Genomic DNA, 21742 nt, shown 5'->3' with positions numbered 1-21742 from the left:
CGTTTGTTTGTTGTTTTTAAAGATTCGCTCATGCTGTTGGCTCTCCTCTCTTTCTCTCGGGTGGGGCTGAAATCTGGTTTGTTAAGTTTAACTTGATTGTATGTAATGTTATTTTCTTTGTTGTATAATTTAGACTTTATCGTATGGAATGTTATTTTCTTCGAATAATGTCAAAGATATAAAAAAGAGAAAAAAAAGCTTTTTCTTCTTTAAGATGTTGATTTTTTTGTATTTTCAATAAAGACTTCATGAAAAAAATTGTAATACATTTTCAAAATCAAATGAATATATTTTGAATTAATAAATTTCATAGATTAAAGCATATTACATTTCAAAACCATCCTAGAAGATCATCAACCTGTTGCCCATGAAGTTGCATGCACACAAACATACATCTACCATGTGAAATTTAGACTTACCAGTTCATCCAATACATATAATTTTGTGATGTGGAAAAAAAACAGTGAATCAAGAGAAAAACATCATGTGCAATAGCAGAACGTACAAAGTGAATGTATTACCCCATAGTTGTGGCTAACACCACCATGCCAGCTACAGTGAAGGTCAGCAAGTCTACAATTTATAAGTGAACACAGTTTTGTCAAGAACATTGCGATTTTATTAATTCTGCAATTCTTTAATTAAATGGGTGAACTAAAATAAATTAGCAACAAACTTACCGAGCACTCTGAGTAATAGGAACTGAATTCCAAGTGCGTATGATTTAAAAATGGGATTGACAGCCCTGTACACAGAAAGAAACTTTAGTTTAGGTAAAATATTAGGAATGCAACACAATGGCATTTTAGAATGAATAAATCATACAGTATTTGCCAATATTAACAAACATACTATACAATACTATCCTTTCCTTCACTGCATCTTGGTACCTTCTCCACGTAACTAATTCTACTCAGAGGACACTTTAACTTTATTTATTTAATCATCTGTATCAGATTTCTTATAAAATATAGCTGATTTTATTGCAAATGCTCTGTCAATGCATTTTGTCCAGCTCCAAGTATGTACTGTGCACAACAAAATATCTAATGGCCTATGTAATTGTGTACATTTTCAGGCTGTGTAAAGTGATAAGTACTTAAGGACTTTGTGAATCCTGCTTTTCAAATTCTCTAAAATGCGAAAGGATCTGCATTCTACTCTATCCATTTTTAATGCCAACATTTGCAAATTTCTATTATGAAAGTCTGTTTTAAGTAAACACTATTGAATTGTTTTTAAATATGCTTTGACTGTAGATAATATCCACCAAATAATACATAGTTGTACCTTAATTATACACATTTATAATTGAAATAATGTAGCCAGAAAATCAAAAGTGCAAAAACAGCTAAATACTGTATTTCTTATGCATAGGTTAATATACAACCAATGTAAACCAGGAGGGTGAAGCTGTTACAGGCATTTTGTGTCACTTTGTCACAAAAATAAAAAATAAAAAAATATTAAAGAAACTTTACCTTAATTGACTTTGTATGAAGGTTTCCTGAAGTTACTCTACTATGCCATTTTTTCACATATAATTCCAATGCAATTATCTAGCTTATAACTGCATTACATACATTGTAACTGTTAGGAACTATAAAAATATGAATGATTGTAAGAGCTTTAAAATTATATTAATGTCAACATGTAGGCTCATGTTTTTATATTGTTTATGTATATATTGAATTTTGTGTCATTTTTTTTTATTTAATTGTATTTTACTTTCAAATGTCTCTGGGACTTCAAGAATAAATTGAACTAAATTGAATTAATGTCCCTTGGAAATATCCGCCTCTCCAAATAGGACTACTGGGCACTACCAACTCTAAAGAGGACTATGGCAAACCGTACCATACTATTAGGTTTGTATTTGTCAGCTGACATGGAATTTTTAATAAAAAGAAGTATAGACTTTTGTTGGAGATAGGATAGTCTGATATGATTAAATCAGTCTTTTTCAAAGTGAGCCTCTCTAGGACATGACAACAGAAAATGATATGTGATAAGAATAGAAAAACGTATCTGTAATCTGTAAATCTATTACTGAACCTGATTGGCTAGCGCCAATCCTAGCAGATTCAGGTACAAGACAGAATCTACCTGTGTACTATATATATTTACTTCTTTCTTTCAGGTATCTAACATAAATGTTGTTTTGTCTCTATGATATTCACTACTATTTTTAAATATATAAAAGAAATTACTGACAGACATGTTTTGGGATAATAATTGTACATTACCAGACAGAATGTATGGTGTACATTAAAATATTTTATTGTACTAAGAACGTTTTACTTTTCAAATATAATGTGTTAATGTTTTAAACGTCCATATACCTCGAGTATAAGTTCGCCTTTCTATGCATTTGCCTGGCCACTTTTTCATTTTATGGACCACCTCAGTCAATTATGAGATTTCAGGGACCACAGCCTATCCTGGGCTATTCAGACAAAAGCACAGTAAGAGAACACTGTTCTTCCTCACAGTACACTCCAGCATACACAGACTCATACCACTTTAATTTAGAGGTGCCAGTTATTTAATTAACAGTTCCTTTGGGATTTTGGTGGACACTAGAGTACCTGAATACATCTGACACAGGCACAGACTTAGAATTCAAGCTACCTTACCACAGTTATGAGAAAGTATGCTGTGTATGTAGTGTATAGTATATTGAAATCACAAAAAAATCCCTTTTATCCAATTCTTTTCTACAAAAGGTTCATTTTAAACTAACAAGTTTATATAAATAGTATTCATTGATTTATGCATGTTTCTCTGAGCATTTTATTGCTGAATTCTCATGTGATTTAATGTTACTAGTTGTTCTGCTTTGTTTTGGTGGAGCCAGGACAACTTCCCCTATGTTGATGAACACTGGATATGCATTAATCCTCTTTGTGAGCATAGAATTTAATTTTTATTCTGTCAGAAATTTCAGTATAGCATAGAAAGCAGTCATTATAAAGTGACTAAATGGAAAATTAATGTTATTGACATTAGCCTGCCAAAAAGGAGTTTATAGGGTAATTATCCTGTAGCAAGTTGTGGAGTGGTTATCTGAGAAATCTTATGTCCAGGATAACATTTTCATAAATTTGTCCACCTTTGTTTTGGATTAAGAACACAACAGAGTGATTCTTCTGCGGTAAAACCTAGAGAACTGGCATAGGGATGTCAGTGAGTGAGGAGATATTAAAAGTGAATGACAATTTTAACTCAGAGCAACTGGGCAGTCTCCACTAAAGGGACTGTAGGGTATTCTTACAGAATTATAAGTAGGTTATTGACTTATGAAAGAGAAGAAGAAGTCAAAGTAGTCATCTTATCAATCACCTTATATAATCGCTAATGTTAACTTGGGAGCTCATTGAAGTGAGATACAGAAGGTTGTCTAAGCTTTCATCTGCCCATTTACCTCAGAAAGTTATAACTTTTTACAGAGCTTTTGCTCTCATTTGAACACCCTGATGTCTTTCATGTGTAGGTGAAAGTCTTCTTTATTTGGAGCAACTCAGGAAAAACCATCTGATTTGCTCCCAGCAAGAGCAATCTTCCATTTACATTAGACCAGACTGGCTATCATGAGTGACACTGCAAAATATTCAAATCAAATGATGACATTTAAATGTTAGAAGCATGGTTTTGACCCAAACAGCTTAAATTGATTTCATAAAAGGAGACCATTGTACCCTTTCTGGAACTGAAAAACTTTATAGACCAGCTTTATATGGTGAAACAATAAGCAACAACTTCAGGTAGTACACAGTCACCAAGAGATCTATCTGCTGTGAGACATCTGGGCTACACCAGGGTAACTGCAAGAGCTAAGTACCACCTGAGCATCATTGCGCATTTGGTCATTCGGTCAGCACTATCTGTGACAGCTGCTACATTTCTAGGTTGTATGGCATGATCGTCATACTCATTTACTTTGCTTCTGCTTTTGGCATATTAATTAACATTAAAGAATGCAATGGACCTTTGGACTTTGTCTCCTTCCCAGACAGGGAGGGCAATGATAGGAGGACAACTGCTGAATTAAGGAAGTATATGTGGATCAATCTAAATGTTAGAATAAACAACTCTATGTTCTATGATAGAGTCACCACAAAACCCTTCCAGCTTTTACGCTTTTATGTACTGTGTACGAGGATATCAAGTTACTATTTAATTTTCCATCTTTGTGAACTAGTCAGTCTCTGAATGGACTGGTGCCCTATCCAGGGTCTTTTTTTTGCTTTGCACGCAATTCTGCAGAAAAAAGCTTCAACTTATAAGCTTCCACTCTTTAAAAGTAATGTATAGATTGACTTTCATACAAATCTGTACTATTTCTTGATTCCCAGAAGTTCACATTATGGAAATTGTTATTCTGTTTCTGCAATCTTTTGGATGTGAGTATCTGTGTGGGTAGAAAAGTAGATGGCCATCCAAAGATGAATTTAATACTTCTTCACCTTTTTCACATCTGGATAATAGTATAACAGAATTAGATGAGAAAATGTTAGTTCTGTATATTATTCTGCTACTTTCTTATTGTTTTGCTTTCTCATATGGTATTAGTTTCTACTAAACAATTTTAAACAGTATTCTGCACCTAGTCATTAGCAAAAAAACATTTAATTGCAATTTTTTTATATTATTAGATTAGATTATTACTATTTACATTCTTTTTATTTTTCCCAAAAAAGGGAAGCAGGAGCAGTGTTGCACCAAGTTTATGAAGCAAAAAAGAGTATCCTTATAATGTAAACTTTTTTTTTGCCAAGTGCCACTAGATTAGCAATGCTATGCATCAGTCATTTTTTATTATTGAACTGTTCAACTTAATACTGCTACTCTTTCAGCTGTAGTTCAAAATGGTATATGACGTATGTTGACCCAATATGAAAAATATCTCTCCATTCTTTCAAGATGCTAGACAATTAATATTTGTTTCATCATGAAACTTTGCATCTGTGCCAATAAAATGTCTGTGAAAGCACAAACTCCAAAATGCACACAGAGCTGATACCAATGGTAGTCCATCTCATTTAAAATTAAAAAAATAAAATTAGCAGTTGTATCTAAAAAAATCTTATCTAAATGCTTCTTACAACCCTTTTATTATTTTGAACAGGAATTGGGTTGGTTTAAACTAAATAAATGCTGCCCCTCTGAAAATATAAACACCTTGTTTGCAATATATACAGTACATGTAGTTGTGTGTGGTGGTATATTCTATTACACTATATAAAATCGACTTTGGTTAACTGACTTTATCCATCCATCCATCCATTATCCAACCCACTATATCCTAACTACAGGTTCATGGGGTCTGCTGGAGCCAATCCCACCAGCCAACACAGGGCGCAAGTCAGGAAACAAACCCTAGGCAGGGGGCCAGCCCACCCCAGGGCATAACTGAATTTAAGTATACTTTATTTTTTTTACAGAAAAATATCATCTTTTGTAATTCTTTGGTGTAAAGTTGTTAGTTTAAATTTTCAATATGTGTACTGTATATTTTTGTAACTACAGTACATATTTTTGGAAATGAAACTGTAGGCAATGGTATGCTTTAAAGATAATCTACAATAACAAAGCATTCTTGGAAAAAGCCACTTATAGCACCAATCAATACTACAATTAAAAGACTCCAATCAATGGAACAGCATGTGCTTTGTATTCCTAGAACAATATCTGTCAGTGACACATTTGAATGCCTGTTTCAAGGACTTCAATAGTTCCTAGCATATAGACATCATGTTCTCCTCTTTTTTTAATATAAACGGTTTTCTTCTCCTTTGAAATTTGCCAACAGGCAAATGAAAGGCTGCGTCAAGAGGTCCAACTTGAACTTCGACAGGTGCTGGGCAAAATTGAAGAGCGCATTGAGAAAAACTCGGCTAAACTGAGCACGCTTGCTGATCAATTGGAGCATCTTAGTGAGACATTCACGAATCGGATCGAAATAGCCGAACATCTAGCTGCCAGTGCCGAGGAAAGAGCAGTAAATGCCAGTTCGGAATGTAAAAAACTCGGAGAAAAACTTGGAGACAGACTGGCTGCTTTAGAAGATGGCAGTAGAAGGTATAATGTCAGAATTGAAGGCCTGCCGGAGAATCGAGAAAGTTTAAACCCGTGAAATTCGCAACTGAACTTTTTTCTAAAATAATCAGGGGCGACTTTAAAGCAGAATCTGAGATAGCAGCGCTTATCACAGACGCGATCAAACACCGTCAGACCCGACCAAGATCTTTTATAGTTCGTTTTGAACGATTATCATTTAAGTTAGAGGTGATGGAACTCCTCAGGAAAAAAGGAAGATATTATATATGAAGATTGCCACATTCGCGTCTTCCCTGACTTCTCTCCAGCAACAGCTATTAAACGCGCAGCCTTCTATAATATTAAACAGCGGCTACGGCAAGCCAATGTCAAATACGGCCTCCTGTATCCGGCAAAACTGAAAGTGGAATGGCAGGGTCATTTCTATGTTTTCGCTAGCAAGGAGGAGGCAGAAAATGAGTTAAGAAAGCTGATCCCGGACTATTCTGATACATAATTGTGAGTCATGGCGGTAAATGATAAAGCTAGGATTAATAATCTACTGTCTGATCTATTTGTTTTAAAATACGGGTTTTTATCAGCATATATTCTCATATTCTTATTATTACTTATTATTATTATTATTACTTACTTATTACTTATTATTACTTAGTATTACTAGTGCTAAATGTTTATGTTTTATTGTGCTTAATTACGTTTTCCTCCTCTTTTTTCTTTTCTAATTATTTCATGTGTACCCTAAATGAGACTGTTCAATATCATACCCTTGGTTTGCTGTTATTGCTATTACTGCATTAAGACTTGTTATGCTTGTTTTGGACACATCTTTAACACCATCACCTGGGTTTATTATCTGGGGATATCATCTTAATGCACTAAAATTGATGAAGATTATATGTATGTGTATGTGTATGTATGTATGTGTATATATGTATGTATATATGTATATATATATATATATATATATATATGTATATATATGTGTATATATATATATATATATATATTAAGTGCAAAATTCTTTTCTTTTCTTTCTTTTTCCTCTTTAAAGACTATATTGGTAACAGATATCTCTATCTTTTAACCTTAAAGCGCCACTGCATGGGGGCTTGATGTGCTTTGGACGTGCTCTGTCTCTGGGTATGTCAGAGGACTGGGACTGCATGAAGTGGGTTTTAGCCTCACCTGGGGAGGCAAAAAGGGAGGGTGGGGGTTAAGGGGAAGAGAAAGAGAGCAGGCTTGATCTATATCTAATCTATCATCTCAATCTTTATAATTATAACTATCAACGTAATAATAAGCTGCATGGCAACAACTCTTGGGGAATAGGAAATTAAGACCTAAACTATTTCACTTCCAGTTAAGACTATAAATGACACCAAAAACTCAGAATCAGTGTCTCCATGATGGGACAGTTAACTCGTAAGCTGGAATGTTAAAGGCCTGAATCACGAATTAAAGAGAAAGAAAGTACTTTCTCACCTAACAGGTCTAAATGCTAAAATAGTATTTTTACAGGAAACCCACTTACTAAGTAAGGATCAGTTCCGCTGCAAAAGACTGGACTGGCCAAATGTTCCATTCTAGTTTTACAAAGAAAACTAGAGGGGTGGGAATTCTCATACATAGAACAGTACCATTTGTAGCATCAGATGTAGTATTGGATCCTGAAGGGAGATATGTGATGGTCATGGGAGACTTATCTAACTGTAAAATGATTTTGATAAATGTTTATGCACCTAATGTTGATGATAAGGAATTTATACAAAATTTATTTGCATCCATTCCCAATCTGAACACTCATAAACTTATAATGGCTGGGGACTTTAATTGTGTTTTAAATCCACTTTTAGATAAGACTTCCTCCACAGGGGAACGCAACTAACACCGCAAAGATAATTACAAAGTTTATAACTGATCACAACTTATCAGATCCCTGGAGGTTTTAAACCCAAATTCAAGAACATATTCTTTCTACTCACCAGTACATCATTGCTACTCAAGGATTGATTACTTCTTTATAGATAATAACTTCTTGCCTAAGATTAAATCTTGTAAATACGATGCTATTGTTATTTCAGACCATGCTCCGATGATCTTGGAGCTGAAATTACTAAGCCCCATACACTCACCCCGCAGATGGCCTCAATCCGCTTCTATTAGCTGACGAGAATTGTACTGAATTTATATCCAAACAAATTGAATTCTTTCTAGAGACAAATACATCCCCTGAGATCTCTGCAGGAATACTCTGGGAAACTCTTAAGGCCTTCTTAAGAGGACAGATTATCTCATATCTTTCCCACAGAAATAAATCCGAGCGAAGAAAGTAGCAGAGATAAAAAGTAAATTACTAAAATAGATGAAGAACATGCCAGACTACCAAGCGAGACTCTACATAAGAGGAGGCAGGCTCTACATTCAGAATTAAACCTCTTGACAACTAAAGAAACCGAACAACTAATTTACAAATCCAGACATCATTATTATGAACATGGAGAGAAAGCTAATAAGCTTTTAGCGCAACAAATTCACAAGCAAGATGTACAACGCAATCTCGTAATTACTAACACGAATGGAGATAAAATCATCGAACACAAAAATATAATGTACACTTTTAGAGACTACTATAAATCCCTATATACTACTGAGTTTAAAGAAGACAATATACAATCTAATGCATTTCTGGATAAATTACAGATACCACAAATTGACGCTTTTAGTGTGGAGGACTCGATAAACCTCTGTCATTATCAGAATTACTGGATGCTATAAAGTCACTCCAAGGTGGAAAAGCAGCAGGCCCTGACGGCTACCCTGCAGAGTTTTACAAGAAATTCTCCGCTCAGCTAGCTCCCTCCTATTAGCAACATTTACAGAAGCCAGAGATAACCAATCTCTTCCACAAACCTTTCGCCAAGCACTAATCACTGTCTTTCCAAAACAAAATAAGGACTTATTACAATGTGCATCATACAGACCAATTTCACTTCTGAATAACGACGTTAAAATACTCTCTAAAATCATAGCTAGAAGGATGGAGAAAGTGCTCCCTCAGTAATATCACAAGACCAAACTGGATTTATTAGGGGCCGACACTTATCTTCAAATCTTCGACGCCTGTTTAATGTAATATACTCACCAACTAAATCAAACACCCCAGAAATATTATTATCATTGGATGCAGAAAAGCATTCGACATGATTGAATGGAAATACCTTTTACTATTTTGGAGAAGTTTGGGTTTGGCCCAACATTTGTGCATGGATTAAATTACTGTATACTAACCCAGAAGCTTCAGTTTGCATCAATAACATTTGCTCAGACTACTTTAAACTAGAACGTGGCACAAGACAAGGATGCCCTTTGTCACCACTGCTGTTTGCAATTGCCATTGAACCACTGGCAATACATTGTCGAAATACTGATCAGATAAAGGGGATTAGCAGAGAAGGACTGGAACAGAAAATCTCATTATATGCAGATGACATGGTACTGTATATATCGGACCCAGAAAATTCTGTGCCTGCAGTCTTAGCAGCACTCACAGAATTTCAAAAGCTCTCTGGTCTCAGAATTAATCTGAATAAAAGTGTACTCTTTCCGTGAATTCGCAAGCATATAATATTAGATTAGACACCCTTCCTTTTATCATTGCAGAACAGTTTAAATACCTCGGGGTAAACATCACAAGTAAACATAAAGCTCTTTATCAACAAAATTTCGTGTCTGCATGGAAAAAATTAAACAAGACTTGCATAGATGGTCAACCCTTCATCTCACACTAGCTGGAAGAATTAACACTGTTAAGATGAATATTCTTCCTAAGCTCCTTTTTATTTCAAAACATACCAATATACATTAATAAATCGTTCTTTAAGCAATTAGATTCAACAATAACCTCATTTATTTGGAATTCTAAACATCCACGCATCAAAAGAGCGACCCTACAAAGACAAAAGGCAGAAGGTGGCATGGCTCTACCTAACTTCCAGTTTTATTACTGGGCGGAAATATACAGTCGATAAGAACCTGGACACAAATAGAAGAACATACACAGGCATGGACCGCAATAGAAGTAAAATCCTGCAGTACTTCTTTGTATTCCTTGCTTTGTGCTCCAATAAACACACGCTATCGGCAATACACTAATAACCCAATTGTGCTCCACTCACTTAGAATCTGGAACCAATGTAGAAAGCATTTTAAGACGGAGAAGCTTCTTTCTGTGGCACCCTGCAAAAGAACCACCTCTTTCAACCCTCACAAACATATGCAGTTTTAATATCTGGAAAAATTTGGAATTAACTTGCTTAGAGATCTTTATATAGACAACGTCTTTGCATCCTATGAACAATTACATTCCAAATTTAACATTCCAGCTACAAATTTCTTTCACTATCTTCAAATCAGGAACTTTGTTAAACAGAACCTTCCAGATTTTCCTCATCTTGCACCCTCATCCACGCTGGAAAAATTATTGCTCAATTTCAAGGAGTTAGACTCCATCTCTACAATATATAAAATCCTTTTACAATCCCTTCCTTTCAAAGATCCAAGAGGACACTGGGAAAATGACCTCTCAATTAATATATCAGAAAAGGAGTGGAAAGTAGCAATGCAGAGAATTCACTCAAGCTCCATATGCAAAGCATACAATTATACAACTCAAAATTATATATCGAGCACATCTGTCTCGACTAAAACTCTCCAAAATGTTTCCAGGGCATGATCCAACCTGCGAACGTTGCAACCAAGCCCCAGCCTCGCTGGGTCACATGTTCTGGGCCTGCACCAAATTAACATTATTCTGGACAAAAATTTTTAATTACCTCTCAGACAGTCTTGGACTCACAATCCCTCCTAACCCATTAACAGCTGTGTTTGGGGTTCTTCCAGAGGGTCTTAAAGTGGAGAAAGACAAACAAATTGTGATTGCATTCACTACACTGTTGGCACGCAGACTTATTCTGATAAACTGGAAGAACCCAAACTCTCCTCTTTAAGTCAGTGGGAAACTGATGTGTTATATTATTTAAAATTGGAAAAATCAAATACTCAGTTAGAGGATCTGTGCAGACTTTCTTCAAAACATGGCAGGATCTAATCAGTAATATTTTGAAATGAGTTTATAAAGCACAGAGAATTTGTTGATTTAGGTATTTTTACAAGCCTTAAATTTTACACCATTTGGCTTGCTCTCTCTCTCAAGGGTGGGGATCGATCTGTTCTTAGCATAATTCTTTTTTTTTTAAAAACTTGATTGCTATGTATTGATTGTAATAAAATTAATAAATAAAAAAAAAAAAAAAAAAAAAAAGAAAGTAGAAAGGATAATTATGCTCACAATATGTATGCATTTTACTTTGCTTTACTTTACTTTATTGGCAAAAGAGCAGAAGCTTCTACAAATACAATATTAATATAAATATACAATATAAAAAGATTAGTAATAATCACTGAGTGAATACTCCCAAATGACAAATTTAACAAATCAAGACTTGCATCAAATCAGTACTGGTCAAAATGCTAAGTTAATGCAAGTCACTGCTATAAAGTATTGTAGTCCTAGTTTTAATAGACAGATTGAACTTTATTTGTCCCCTGGGGGAAATTTTGCATTTTACAGAAGATCGTTAAATGAGTAAATATATAAAAAGGTAGATAAGTAAATAAATATATAAATACACACTCACACTTTGGTCTGAACACACATCAGAGTTACAATAAAGCAAGGACATTTAAAAAGAATAAAAACTACTGACTTGGCTGTCACAGTCACAGTGAGGCATTATGCAGGCATATTGCTGTTGGTATAAAGGAGCCCCAGTAGCGTTTCATGCTGAATAACACTTCTGCTGAATAATTTGTTGACTGAAAGTCCTTAGTGTTAGTGTGTCAGATACAGGATGTGAAGCATTTTTCATAACGGTACTCAGTTTTGTTTTAATTCTGTCCTTTGCTGCTCCCTTCATTGGATCCAGAGTGTGTCCCAGAACTGAGTTTGCCCTTTAATTAATTAATTTGCTTTTTGATTCAGTAACGCAAATGAAACATTTGGAATAGAGAAAATATAGAAGTACTCAGAAGCATTAGCTATACCTAGCCACCTAGGTACAGTACCTGCTTTCAATACCTGTGAGATATAAAAATGTAAAACATGCACAGTAGATCATAGGTAGATCTCCTATGTGTCTATTCAGGACCATGTCCATTCCACTGTTCGAGACACTCTAAACGGACCCCACCCTGTGTAAGTTCAGTATTGTTTGCATCTTATATTGTGGTCCTGCATCTACCATGAAAAGAGGTGAAGTATTGTGCCAAGGAGCCCAAACATCAGCAGTTTCCACGTGGACACATGGAAGGATAGATGTATTTTAATAGTATGAGGCAAAGCAAATTATTAAGTTATTGGGCCTTCTTGTTTGATGAATTTGATTGGCCGTTTATATCAAGAGATGAACGTTTAAGATTGCTTAAGATACAGGTAGGTCTCATGCACATATAATCCTCAAAGAAACTTTTTCCATGTAATGTTGACATAAAAGAGAGAGAGAAAGCAAACTCATTGTGAAGTACAGAAATACAAATTAAATAAACAAAAAGACTGAAAGTCTTATATCTTTAAATAAATAAGTATGTAATTCATAGTTTTACAGATTCATACCGTATGAGAATAACAACTGTTGGAGTGTGACCCATGGCTCCAATGAAACATCCTGTGCAGAAAACAGCAAAAAAAACATGAAACGTCCCTTGGCAACCAGAGCTTGGACATTGTCCTGGAACTGCAGCTGCACCTATTGGGCTGCCAGTGTTTATGCAAGCACAGGAAGTAAAATTCTGAAAGGAAATGGTAACAAAAATTAAAATTAGCTGACAGTAGATACAGGTGCACCACACAGGTAAAAACAAATGGTTTAAATAGTTTATATTAAGTCTTGCAATGACCAATATTAGAACTTAAATTTAGGCCACATGGATTTTTCTTTGACATTACTGTAACATAATAAGAAAAAAGATAGGGACATAGAAAAAAACTGGAATTTGAGAGAAAACACATTCAAACTTTTTATTAACTTTATTAAATATATTGTATCACTATTTCAACATTTATAAATAGATTTTCTAAAGTTTGTTTATATGACTAACTCTGAGTTCTGAGCTCTACAATGCTTTTTGGGGTTGATAAGCCTATTATATCTATTTTCTGTTCCCAAAAAGTATTTCTTTCTTATTTTTATCAACAAGTGAACAAACTGGTATTCTTTTTTCAGTCATTCTTATCTAGGTGTCACTTCATAATGAGAAAATATCAGTGTTCTCATGCCTGGTCCTGTGACATCACTTAGATTGTTTAAGTCTAAACTAATTATACACCAATGGTCAATATTAGCCTCTAAATATTTTAATCCTTGTTTAAATAAATCTCATACATTCCTGTTAATTGCAACTCAATAAAAGCTAATACATTTCTGCACAAACGTGAATTTGCTTTTATCCTCATATAATATGACTTTCCACTCCTTTTTCATTTTAACGTACGTCTAGTGCTTGAATAGTTTAATGCTAAATTTATTTTTTGTACAATGCATAAGTTATAATGTTATCATAATTAACCTACAACTCTGATAATCTTCTTCTTCTTTCGGCTGCTCCCGTTAGGAATTGGCACAGCGGATCATCTTCTTCCATATCTTTCTGTCCTCTGCATCTTGTTCTGTTACACCCATCACCTGCATGTCCTCTCTCACTACATCCATAAACCTTCTCTTAGGCCTTCCTCTTTTCCTCTTCACTGGCAGCTCTATCCTTAGCCTCCTTCTCCCAATATACCCAGCATCTCTCCTTTCCACATGCCAAACCAACACAATCTCGCCACTCTGACATTGTCTCCCAACCATCCAACTTGAGCTGACCCTCTAATGTACTCATTTGTAATCCTATCCATCCTCGTCACACCCAGTGCAAATCTTAGCATCTTTAACTCTGCCATACTCCAGCTCTGTCTCCTGCTTTCTGGTCAGTGCCACCGTCTCCAACCCATATAACATAGCTGGTCTCACTACCATCCTGTAGACCTTCCCTTTCACTCTTGCTGATACCTGTCTGTCACAAATTACTCCTGACACTCTTCTCCTCCCATTCCACCCTGCCTGCACTCTCTTTTTCACCTTTCTTCCAAATCCCTAGTTACTCTGTACTGTTGATCCCAAGTATTTAAACTCATCCACCTTTGCCAACTCTATTCGCTGCATCCTCACCATTCCACTGACCTCCCTCTCATTTACACACATGTATTCTGTCTTATTCCTACTGACCCTCATTCCTCTCCTCTCTAGAGCATATCTCCACCTCTCCAGGGTCTCCTCAACCTGCTCCCTACTATCACTACAGATCACAATGTCATCAGCAAACATCATAGTCCACGGGGACTCCTATCTAATCTTGTCTGTATACCTGTCCATCACCATTGCAGATAAGAAAGGGCTCAGAGCCCTTTGATGTAATCCCACCTCCAACTTGAATGCATTCGTTTCTACTACCGCAAACCTCACCACTGTCACACTTCCCTACTACATATCCTGTACAACTCTTATGTAGTTCTCTGCCACTCCTGACTTCCTAATACAATACCACAGCTCCTCTCGAGGCACCCTGTCATATGCTTTCTCTAGGTCCATAAAGATGCAGTGCAACTCCTTCTGGCCTTCTCTAAACTTCTTCATCAACATCCTCAGAGCAAACATTGCATCTGTGGTACTCTTTCTTGGCATGAAACCATACTGCTGCTCACTAATCATCACCTCAATTCTTAACCTAGCTTCCACCACTCTTTCCATTAACTTCATACTGTGGCTCATCAATTTTATTCCCCTGTAGTTACTGCAGTCCTGCACATTCCCCTTATTCTTAAATATCGGCACCAGTACACTTCTTCTCCACTCCTCAGGCATCCTCTCACTTTCCAAGATTCCATTAAACAATCTGGATAAAAACTCCACTGCCATCTCTCCTTGACACCTCCATGCTTCCATAGGTATGTCATCTGGACCAACGGCCTTTCCATTTTTCATCCTCTTCATAGCTGTCCTTACTTCCTCCTTGCTAATTCATTGCACTTCCTTATTCAGTATCTCCACATTATCCAAACTCTTCTCTCATTCTCTTCATTCATCAGCCTCTCAAACTACTCTTTCTATCTGGTCAACACACTCTCCTCGCTTGTGAGTATGTTTCCATCTTTATCCTTTATCACCCTGACCTGCTGCACATCTTTCCCAGCTCAGTCCCTCTGTCTAGCCAATCGGTACAGGTCCTTTTCTCCCTCCTTAGTGTCCAACCTTTCATACAACTCATCATACGTCTTTTCTTTAGCCTTCGCCACCTCTCTCTTCACCTTGCACCTTATCTCCTTGTACTCTTGTCTACTTTCTGCATCTCTCTGACTATCCCAGTTCTTCATTGCCATCCTCTTCCTCTGTATACTCACCTGTACTTCCCCATTCCACCACCAGGTTTCTTTTTCCTCCTTCCTCTGTCTAGATGTCACGCCAAGCACACTTCTTGCTGTCACCCTTACTACATCTGTTGTAGTTTCCCAGCTGTCTGGTAATTCTTCACCACCACCCAGTGCCTGTCTCACCTTCCCCCTAAACTCAACCTTGCAGTCTTCCTTTTTCAACTTCCACCATTTGATCCTTTGCTCTGCCCTCACTCTCTTCCTCTTCTTGATCTTCAACGTCATCCTATAGGTCACCATCCTGTGCTGCTTAACTACACTTTCCCCGGTCACCACTTTGCAGTCTTCAATCTCCTTCAGATCAACTCTTCTGCATAGGATGTAATCTACCTGTGTGCATCTTCCTCCGCTTTTGTACGTAACCCTATGTTCCCCCCTCTTCTAAAAATACGTATTCACCACAGCCATGTCCATCCTTTTGGCAAAATTCACTATCCTCCACTATCCATCACCTCCTCATCTTCTCTGTTCCCTTCACCAACATGCCCATTGAAATCCGCTCCAATCACCACTTTCTGTCCCTTGGGTACACTGTTCATCACTTCATCTATTCACTCATAAAATCTTCTTTCTCATCCATTGCACACCCAACTTGTGGTGCATATGCACTAACAACATTTATCATCACACCTCCAATTTCCAACTTCATAATCATTACTCTGCCTGAAACTCTTTTCACCTCCAAAACACACTTGACATACTGTTCCTTCAGAATAACTCCTACCTCATTTCTCCTCCCATCCACACTAAGATAGAATCATTTGAATCCACCTCCAATCCACCTGGCCTTACTCCCCTTCCATTTAGTCTCTTGCACGCATAATATATCAACCTTCCTTCTGTCCATCATATCTGCTAACTCTCTCCCCTTACCAGTCATACTGCCAACATTCAAAGTTCCTACCCTCAGTTCCACTCTCTTTACTTTCCTCCTCTCCCCATGCCTCCAGACACATCTCCCCCCTCTTCTTCTCCTTCTTCTTCTTCGGCCAAAAATAGCCCAATTTCCGCAGGACCCTGTTGGCTAACAGTACTGGTGGCAGTCATTGTTAACCCGGGGCTCTACTGATCCGGTATGGAAGTTTGTATTGTTGTCCGCATTTTGATTTGGCAAAATTTTACACCAGATGCCCTGACGTAACCCTCCCCATTTATCCGGGCTTGGGACCTGCACGAAGAAACACATTGGTTTGTGCATCCCCTGTGGCTACAACTCTGATAATAAATATGTTAATTAAAACTCAGGTCATAAATAAGTTAAATAAATAAACTATTAAAAATGATGCTAAAAACATATTTTTTCAACTTTCAAAAAAAAGTACACAAAAAATATACCAACATTAACTAAGCAAGGATTTTTACTGAGGGCAGGACGTCACCACTGATAAAGAAATTGGGTTAAAATGAAATCCAGCAGGCATGAGTGGGATTGTGAATTATAAGGTTATTGCACTGAGTGTAAACACAAACAGGGATCCATTAATGGTTATTGACCGTCCATTCCATTAAAAATATTCAAGTTAGGAGTGTTTTTATGGATGAACATTGATTAACTTGAGTATTCATGTAACTTATAATAGGAAAAATCTATTCACTCCAATGAGCTTAATGATAGATGGAAGACGAAATGTGCTTGATGTTGGGGAACTAGATTCTTTATAAAGGTTAGAGTAAATGTTAATTGTGATGTTTTTGTTGTTCTAGCAGACAAACCATCCAGCATATAGTAACAGAAAACCCACACGGAGACTCCTGTGCCAATTTATAAACTTGGCAGGTATCCTCCTTAAGACTCCATTATCTATCTATCTATCTATCTATCTATCTATCTATCTATCTATCTATCTATCTATCTATCTATCTATCTATCTATCTATCAGTAAAGATTGATTCTTTATTCATTTTTACTTTTGTAAAACTACCTTACACAATATATATGATAGATAACATTAAAGCATGTAACTGGTAAAACATTTTATATTAAATTCAAGTTGATCACCATATATATAATTAAAGTCCCTGTTTTAATCTCCAAATGAATAGCAACCTCATCCTGTGATTTAAATTGTCTCTAAAAATATGATCTCTTACAGTGTCAATGCATCCAGCAAAACATGGAGACATGTAGGTGATGCCATCAGACCCACAGATTGGATTAAGTGTTTCAAGAGTACATCCACATTCTTCGTTGCACCATGACGTGAGATTTTTTGGGAAATCCCAGTCTGTTCTGAAAATAAACATTAAACCAATGTTAAAAAAAGCAGATAATTTGTCAAACAGCAATTTTCTCCACACTTTTTCTCTAACTAAAAAGGATCACAGTTTTGCTTCTAATGATGGGTTGATATTGAGAATTATCAGTTAACTTTAGAAAGAGTTGAACATAACAGGAACACGTGGCTAGTGCCAGTTTGTGTTGAGAACCCAAAAGCTCTACAGTCATGAGAAGCAATATTGACAATTACACCACTGTTCTACCGAAATACTTTGCAACAAAACAACAATAACTATTTATTATTCTGTATTTTATTGTTGTACAGTATGTATATCTTTTTGTCTGCACATATTGCTTTATTTTGACTATATTGTAAATGTGTCCATTATCCTTAACTTGTAAAAACATAATTGTACTTAATAAAAAAACTGAAATAAATAAATTTTTAAAATAATTTTCCATTAATTTTTTTTTAAACTATGTAATCCTTTAGTCAAAAAGTAACAGCACCACTGACGCATTAAAGATACATTCCTTGAATCAAATATTAATAAAATTTTAAAATTAAGTGAAAGGTGAGAGTATATTTTTCTATTAATCATTTTATATCAAATAGACTATCATAATGTATAATGAAATAAAGTCCATAGGTTTTGGTTATTTAAAAAAAAGTCCATAAAAATTAAAAGGGTTTAAATATTTAAATGTAAAATCTAACTTTATAATCTTGAGGAAACTTGTTAAGATTTACTGTCACCTTTATATTGTGTAAGATATGGCCGACCATGTACCCCGGCCAATACCCCCAAGCCGCCAGGTGGAGCCCTCCTTGCAGCATGGAGGTCCCCAGAAGACCAGCAGGGCATCATGGACAATGGAGTTTTTATGCACCGCCCTGCTGGATGCCATGGGGGCCACGAGAGGGAGCTGCAGGGAGGACCGAAGAGTTCTTCGTGCCCTATGACCCGGAAGTTCGTCATAGGAAGAGCGACGGGCTTCCGGGGTGAGAAAAAGCATTGTTTACCCTGACCCGGAAGGAATAAGGACTTGTGGACTGTTGGATTTGGAACACTTCCGGGTCGGGGGATATAAAAGGACTGTGGGAGCTCCCAGACAGACGAGCTGAGTTGGGAGGCAGGGTGGCTAAGCGTCTGGGAGATTGGAGAATTTGGTTTATTGGTTATTGTTTATTGAGTATTTGGGAGTGGAGGGTGCTTTGTGCACGTTATTATTATAATAAATATCATTATTGGACTTTTACCTGTTGTCTGACGTGGTGTCTGAGGGTGCAAGGGTGCGAGCAAGCACTGAAACCGCCACAATTGATAAAGTGGATATAATATATTAATATTGTAAGAAATGAAAAATAGCTACCCAGGATAGTGGCATTTTAAAAAACATAATACAGATTGGTGTGTGGGTGTGTTTGTGTGTGTCCTGCGGTGGGTTGGCACCCTGCCCAGGATTGGTTCCTGCCTTGTGCCCTGTGTTGGCTGGGATTGGCTCCAGCAGACCCCCGTGACTCTGTATTCGGATTCAGCGGGTTAGAAAATGGATAGACGGATGGATGGATAATACAGATTTCAAAAATTATTCAGTAAATGTGAAATAACTGTAAATCCATGTAAAGAAGTCAATTTACCTGGTTGACAACACACAGCCTGTAGCACTCAGAAAGTAAACAATCTAATTTTTATTCTGCTTTATTTTTCTATTCTTTAGAACATGTTTACAACTTACAAACATTTCAATTGCCTATGAAACTATGGTGTTGTACCATAGCCATTGTAGATGTTGTGGGAAGTTAAGCAAAATGACACCTTTTGTTGGTTAACTAGAAAGATTACAATATGCAAGCTTTCGAGACAACTCAGTCCACTTCTTCTGCCTGAAGAAAGGCTCTATTGTTGCCTTGAAAGCCTGCATATTGTAATCTTTCTAGTAAGCCAATAAAAGGTGTCATTTTCTTTAACTTCTCACTAATCTCCTATAAAACAAATAGTTTACATGTAAGCAAAAATGAACTTTGGGGGACTGAAGCTGAGTAAGCGTTGTACTAGACTGTATTCAATTACAAATCATATACTGAAGAAATAAATACACTGCCCTTTACTAGGAAGTGCCCGAGTCCTACATTTTTGCCTTACTTTATTTCACATTTTGATCTAATGCACACTGCATTTGCATTTGCCTAACAAAGTATAATGTTTTGCAACAAATATACCTTCCTTCATTTTCTGTGCCTATTCTAAACAGTGTATTACAGAGTCATGGGAAACAGGACTCCATCCCAGCATTATATCACAGGGCACACTGAGTTATGAGGAAAAACTGAATTTGGTTGAACCTCGTTAGCTTAAGCAAAGAGAGTTTAAGAAGTAGCATGACTGAAGTGAGTAAAATTATGACAGTAATCAGTACAATGGGAGCTGCTACTTTAAAATAGTTTCTTTAATGACACTAGGTCAAGGATAGATTCTGTGCAAGTATTAAAAATATTTTGTTAACACAGATCTATAGACGCATGGAATAAGTAAGTAGACAGTGATAGACATTGGGACTTTTCGAACCAACACTGATGTTAGTTTGGATTAGCTCAACAGGACCGGCAAACTTGTTAGGCTGAATTGCCTTTTCATGTGAAGATTATTTTAATGTTCTAATGCTGTTAATTACTGAGGCAGATCATGAAAGATAGTGTGTTATAACATCTTAGAGAACTGTATTTTAATCTTCTTATATAATATGCTACCGTGGCTGTCTGTTTGTCTGTCCAGGATTTTAAATCACCTGTAGCTCACAAACCATTTGTTCTAATGACCTGAAATATGGTACACATATACTACGTGACATCTACTGTCCGGTTTTGGGGTGATGGTTTTTATTACTGTTTTTATTTTTATTTAATTTTATTGTAGAATCAATTCACGGCAGCAGGAAGCAGGGCGGCCATGTGACGCATGCGTATGGGCGCAGTTCTCATCCCTACCACCTTAGCCGTCACTTCCTTTACCTCTTTATATCTTAAATCATTCTTGAGGCATATTAAACACTTAAGTGCCAGCTTAAGTGAAAAATGAAGAAAAATGTACTAAGTAATTGTAACACAAAAACTGATTTAATCAGTTTTAAAGTGAAAAAATGCTGGCAGAAGAAGTGAAGAAGCGGACTGCTAGAGTGGAGAAAACAAGAGCTGCTTACGAAGCAGAAAGTGCATCAACCTCTGAGGAAACGAATGCTAAACGTACAGAGAAAGAATATGAAAATTCTAAGTGTAGTCACTGCACGTTATTGTGCAGTCCGCCTTTACTGGTACCTTATATTAAAATATAGTAAATATTGTATTATAATATATATTATATTAAGATCTTATAGAATAACATGTCTGCTCTTCAAGTAACAATAATTTCAGCACATCAGTTGTGTTAATACTGTACATTGTATCTGATACAACTACTACTGTATGGCTTGCAATTGAACACATTATTAAAAATGTAATAGTAAACCTGAATTGAAAGCCTCGAAAGTCTTTATGTACATACATTTACCAAAATGTATACTTAAATGTAGACTAAGAGATACAAATAATAGGGAAATGTTGAGAAGGAATACCTTTTTGTGCAATTAATATTACCATTCTGTTATTATTCAGCACAAAAATCCAATGGCAGGCAAAAAAAAAATAATAATGAGGCTAATGTTGGAATCCATAATATGAAGGATCAAACAGGCATTTCATTTGGCAATTTATTCTGTGTCAGAGTGAGTCAAAGCAATGAAAATATTGTAGCATTTTTTTTCTCATTAAGATATCCTAAATTAAAATAATTACTGTTCAAGAAAACAGTTTTTAGCTACTGCTTATATTGCAATTTACAATTTATATGACCAATAGACAAACCAAAAATACATTTATAACAAACTGTTTTTGTTTTGTA

General features: G+C 36.1%; 1 protein-coding gene across 5 annotated transcripts in view; it reads right to left on the bottom strand.

Moving 5' to 3' along the window:
• The window catches only part of LOC120532665 (solute carrier organic anion transporter family member 3A1-like), a 410803-nt gene that overhangs the window by 70675 nt on the left and 318386 nt on the right, over positions 1–21742 (bottom strand). For 4 of the 5 annotated variants that reach the window (XM_039758919.1, XM_039758916.1, XM_039758918.1 and 1 more), the window contains 3 exons: positions 17678–17816; positions 12731–12906; positions 681–745 (listed from right to left, as the gene is read on the bottom strand). In XM_039758919.1, the coding sequence (XP_039614853.1) occupies positions 681–745; positions 12731–12906; positions 17678–17816 (380 nt within the window). The remainder of the gene's footprint in view (positions 1–680; positions 746–12730; positions 12907–17677; positions 17817–21742) is intronic. The other variant, XM_039758920.1, reaches the window with a different exon arrangement.

This window comes from Polypterus senegalus, chromosome 7 (assembly GCF_016835505.1).
Source record: "Polypterus senegalus isolate Bchr_013 chromosome 7, ASM1683550v1, whole genome shotgun sequence".
NCBI classification, from domain to species: domain Eukaryota; kingdom Metazoa; phylum Chordata; class Cladistia; order Polypteriformes; family Polypteridae; genus Polypterus; species Polypterus senegalus.
The sequence above is the reverse complement of the archived record's forward strand: the minus strand, read 5'-3'. Positions and strand labels throughout refer to the sequence as shown.